Genomic DNA, 5177 nt, shown 5'->3' with positions numbered 1-5177 from the left:
GGTTAGTGCAAGCGCCGGAGCTGGAAATAGGACCCGGGGCTCCCACACCTGTCGCTCTCTCCTTCCTTCCCATTTGATTTTTCAACACAGTTTCTGCTGTCTTGTTAGAAAAAGAGGAAAACTTGGAGCAATCAATATATTTTTTCCAGTTGTTTCCATGTTAATGTTATTATTCCAAGTGCAAATTACTTTATGCTGTTAAATGAGAGGAACGTGGAGTTTGTGGGTTCGGTGTTGTCCCTGTGCCGTCCATTGACAGGACAAGGGGCAACGGTTTTAAATTGGAAGAGGGTAGATACCAGGAATAAATTCATTACTCTGAGGGTGGTGAGACCCTGGAACAAGTTGCCCAGAGAAGCTGTGGCTGCCCCATCCGTGGAGGGGTTCAAGGCCAGGTTGGAGGGGGCTTGGAGCAACCTGGGCTGGTGGGAGGTGTCCCTGCCCAGGGCAGGGGGGTCAGAACTTGACGAGCTTTAAGGTCTCTTCCAACCCAAACCATTCTGTGATTCTGTGACGTTGTGGGGCTGAGGGCGATGGGGGACACAGCTCGGGCCCATCAGTAACCGCATCCTCAGTGTGCACAGCTTCCAGGGCTCAGCCCTTGCTGACCCAGCCCTCCTCCGTGTCGGTGCTGCCCGGGCAGACCGCCCGCCTCTCCTGCACCCTCAGCCCCCAGTACAACATCAGCACGGTCGGCATCTCCTGGTACCAGCAGCGCCCGGGGCACTCCCTGAGGTATCTGCTCTACTACAACTCCGAGCGGGACAAGCACAAGCCCGCCACGGTTCCCGACCGCTTCTCTGCTACCAAGGACCTCGCCAGCAACGCCTGCATCCTCATCATCACAGCCGCCCGCCATGAGGACAACGGCAGCTATTACTGCTCCCTCTCACTTGCCTTCAGCCGCTTTTAGAAATGGGGAACGTTTCTAAAGCCCCCTGTGTTCTCCCTTGCAGCCCTGACGCCAAGCCCTCAGCAGGGAGAAGGGCAGGGATGGAAAAAGCCCCCCCCCGTGTGCTTGAGGGAGCCCAGCAGCACTGCCCTGGGCTGCGAGGTGCAGCAACCCCAAACTTCAGCCCTGAACATCCCTCACGGAGCACCAGACACCCCAGCACGGCGTGAGACCTGCCCCGGCTCAGCCCAGGATGGCGGAGGAGCGGGGATCTCCCACTGCTTTGGGAGGACGGAGAGCTCTGCCCTGGCTGGGATGTCTGGGGTTCTCCCAGCTCTTGGCACAGCGCGGGCTTCATCCCAGCTTGGGGGTCGGCGCGGTTTGGCTCATCTGATAATAAAGGTTATTCCTCAGCTACATGGTGTAGACGTGGTGCCGAGGGACATGGTTTAGCGGGGGCTTTGGCAGCATTGGGTTGGTGGTTGGACTCCATGAGCCTAAAGCTCATGGTGGTTCAGCTCCATGAGCTTCCAACCCAGACCATTTTGGGACTCTACACGTGGGGTGTCCCCAGAAGCCCCTCGGGCATCCCCCATGGGCACCCTGCCGTGCCCTGGGGCAGCAGAGCTGGTAGGGGGAGCCCAAGGCGCGATGGTGTCCAGCCCAGCGGGGTCTCTCAGGCCAGGATGGAGCCGTGTCCCTCAGCCCTGGCAGAGCCCAGCTCCCCTGGAGACCCCTGTCTGCAGCACCCTGCTCCATCATCCCCCCAGTAAGGACTTGTCCCCCTTCCGGCCCCCAGCGCCTCCCCACGGCCTCCCCCCGTCGCCATCTCCCCACACAGCCCCACGGCGCCCGAGGGGGGAAGGACACGTTTAACCGCTCGGGCGCTTGTGGGCGCTTTACACGACCGTTTCCGCCCAGAAGGAGAATGCGGTTTTTCCCCGGAGAAATCCCACCGACCCCATTAACAACCCACCGACCGACCGCCCCCCCCGCCGCCGCACTGCGCATGCCCAGTCCTGCGGGGACACCCCCCCCTCCCGCCGGCGTCACGTGGGGAGCTGCTGGCGCTGCCATTGGTTTAGAGGGGAGGAAAAGGAGGCGCGTCACTTCCTGGTTACCGCCGTGCGCGTCGTGGTAACGGGGCGGCCGGAGCTGCGCGGGGAGCAGGATGGTGAGCGGGGGCCTAGGGGGCCCGGGGCCGCCTCTCGCCACCGCCGGGCCCGCAGGTTCAGCGCGGGGAGGCTGCTTGGCCCAGCCCGCCGCCTTGGTGCGCCCCGGGCGGCGCATTGCCTCCTCTCCCACTACGTGCGGGAGGGAGTGAGGGCGCCCGGCTCTCCCGGGGGGAGCAGGCCGCGGGGCAGCTCGGGCACGCTGCGGGGTTGTTTCCTCAAAGCTGAATCTGAAAGAAGTCCCTGCTGGGCCTGTGATGGTTTTCCGGGCTTTGAGAACGCCCTCGAGAGGCAGAAAGATTTTGTGCTCTTTTGTTAAGTAAACTCTGGGTTAAAACTCTCTCTTTCCTCCTGCTGTGTGCAAAGTTGGTGTTGGTGTTAGGGGACCTTCACATCCCACACCGGTGCAGGGGTCTGCCGGGGAAGTTCAAGAAGCTGCTGGTTCCTGGAAAGATTCAGCACATCTTGTGTACGGGAAACCTCTGCACCAAGGAGAGCTACGACTACCTCAGGACTCTGGCTGGGGACATCCACGTTGTTAGGGGGGACGCAGAGGTAATGTTCTGGCTGCCCTTAATTCCTCAGCATCCCCTCCTGCAGGCTGTAGTTGTCTTGATGGAACCTGGGGAGGTTCAGGACTAGTGATTCCTGAACTGTAATTCAGCAGGGTAAGAAGTGGGGATGAGTAAGACTAAAACAGAAATTATCTTCTAGACCCTTCTTGTTACAATTGCAGCAGAGGGGACAGGGTGTGGGGGGGGCAGTACATGTGCTTGGTTTGTGTGAACTCTGACATAAGTCTGTGATTCCTGTGAGGCCTCTGGAATCCTCCAGCTGACTGTGTAGTTGCAGGAACTGTGGGCTTGTGTGTGTGTTTATTTACTGTTGGGTGGCCTGGTTTGTGTGCAAATTCCCCACTCTGTGCCCTGCAGTTGCTTTTACTGGAGTGTGGCACAAGCATCCAGTGGGTTTGCACACTGAAAGAGGCTTGTGCATTTGAATAGTGAAATGAGGGTTTGTGCCTCAGCATGTAGGACCCCGGGTGAGGTGTCTGATCTGTAGTCTGTGCCTTTCTCCTTCTCAGAGCCTGAATTATCCTGAGGAGAAGGTTGTAACTGTCGGGCAGTTTAGAATCGGGCTGATTCACGGCCATCAAGTAATTCCCTGGGGTGATGTGGCCAGCCTGGTGCTGCTGCAGAGGCAACTGGATGTGGACATTCTCATCTCGGGACACACACACAGATTTGAGGCGTTTGAACATGAAAACAAATTCTACATCAACCCGGGATCAGCTACAGGAGCCTACAGTGCTTTGGAAACGTGAGCAAGGGGGGGCCCTGGGCTGCCCAGTGCAGCACCTGAAATGTGTCTGTCCATCTCCGGGCGTGAGTGAGGGGCTGTGAGGAGCAGGAGGGCAGCTCCCCCCTTCCCGGGGGACGCAGTGGGGCTCCCCTGGCTTACAGGGTTTTTCTTGGCCTGTGCATTGGGCAGGACAGCCCGGCACTGGTGTGCCTGGGGCTGGAGAGGGGGGAGTTGCAGCAGCTTCTTGAAGTCGTTTTGCTTTCTGGTGCCTTCCCAGAAGCTGCATGCTAATATTTTGTAGGCAGTCACGCTTCTGGAGGCACTGCCAGCCCAAATGTCTGAGCCTGACCCCACTTAGGCTGCTGAGAAGCCCAGAGGGCTGTTCTGGGCTAAGTGTGACTCTGCTGGAGATACTGCCTGCAAACTGCAGTGTTTCCTAGAGCTCTGCAACCCTCAGCAACCACATGAGCATAAGGTACGTTAATAGCAAGGAGTATAAGCTAATTGGGAAGATGGACAAAGTATGTTTTCTTTCCAGGAATGCCATCCCTTCGTTTGTACTGATGGACATCCAGGCTTCCACAGTTGTGACTTATGTGTACCAACTAATCGGAGACGAGGTGAAAGTAGAAAGAATTGAGTTCAAGAAGGACTGAATCGGGTTCACACCCGCGTGTTGACTTGTCGCTGCCTTTTGTTCCTGCTCTTCCCTGCTCAGCCGAAGCGGAGACAGGCCGCGGGGGGGCGCTGCTGCTGCGGCGGGGGGCCCTGGAGCCACCACAACCCTTGGTTGCTTGTGGAGGAAAACAAAACAAAAAAACGCACAAACAAAAAAAACCGCCAAACCCCGAAATGTTAGTCTTGGTTCCCAACCAGAACTGGGAACGAATGAAACTGTGGAAAATATCCCGTGTCTAAGGAGGAGCTGTTGTGTTCCTGGCCTAAGGGAGTCACAGAGGGTGATGGCAGCAGCTCAGCATCAAGCCTCTTCTGTAAAACAAACATAGAATAATAAATCTCTATCTTCACGTGTCCAGGTCCTACTCGTTATGCTTCTTAAAGGTGAAGGGGGGCTGGAACGTGGTGTGAGCTGGCTCTGGGGGCTGGAAGGGGGCTGCTGGCTGCAGCTGGTTTGAAACCTTTCCCTGTCAGGGGTGCCTGAGACTCTGCCTGAGCAGACTCGTCCCATCTCCTGCTTGGGGGCAGCAGGGCCAGGCAGAGGCAGGGCTGGGGTGGTGGAGCTGGGCATTTGTCCTTGTGTTCCGGAGCTGGCAGAGCCCAGGGGAGCCAGGGTCTCCTTGCCCTCGTGGGGTACGCTGTGGGAATGGGGTGGTGGTGTGGGGCTGTGGGTTGCGCAGGGCCCCATGGAGAAGGGCCAGAGTAGAAGGGATGGGGAGGGTGGCTGGAGGAGCTGTGCTGCCACAAAGGGATGCTTGGAGGGTGGCTGGGGGTGTGTCCCTGCCATCCCTTGGCACAGGTATTGACTAAGCTTGTGTTGACCAAAACACGAGCCGAGGAGTATTTGCCCAGACACATCGATCCCACGGGTCTCAGTCTTGTGGCTCCCAAGAGGAAGCTGGTTGTGGTGCCCTGGTGTGAGGCAGGACCTGGATTCCGAGCAGAGCAGCGCAGGGAGCCAGCAGCACAGTGACCTTGGAGAGGCAGAGAGGTGACTGCTGTGGGCAGGGAGGGACCTGGCACAGGAGATGCTTATGAATGCTGTGGGGCTGTATTTCTGTGGAGGAGCCATGCCCAGGTACATGGGGCTTAAAAGGGAGACTGGGTGCATGTCCCAGCCCCATCGGCGTGGG

The 5177-nt window shown here is 58.2% G+C and overlaps 1 protein-coding gene and 1 pseudogene across 1 annotated transcript; both read left to right on the top strand.

The window, feature by feature from the left end:
• The window catches only part of LOC106889182, a 9669-nt pseudogene extending 8756 nt beyond the window's left edge, over nucleotides 1-913 (top strand).
• A 1110-nt stretch (nucleotides 914-2023) lies between these two features.
• LOC106889194 (vacuolar protein sorting-associated protein 29-like) lies at nucleotides 2024-4398 on the top strand. Its single transcript, XM_014943985.1, has 4 exons — nucleotides 2024-2066; nucleotides 2431-2619; nucleotides 3149-3384; nucleotides 3905-4398. The coding sequence occupies exons 1-4, from the start codon at nucleotides 2064-2066 to the stop codon at nucleotides 4020-4022; spliced, it is 546 nt and encodes a 181-aa protein (XP_014799471.1). The 5' UTR covers nucleotides 2024-2063; the 3' UTR covers nucleotides 4023-4398.
• Nucleotides 4399-5177: the final 779 nt, after the last annotated feature.

This window comes from Calidris pugnax, unplaced genomic scaffold (genome assembly GCF_001431845.1).
Source record: "Calidris pugnax isolate Ruff unplaced genomic scaffold, ASM143184v1 scaffold138, whole genome shotgun sequence".
NCBI lineage: Eukaryota > Metazoa > Chordata > Aves > Charadriiformes > Scolopacidae > Calidris > Calidris pugnax.
The sequence above is the reverse complement of the archived record's forward strand: the minus strand, read 5'-3'. Positions and strand labels throughout refer to the sequence as shown.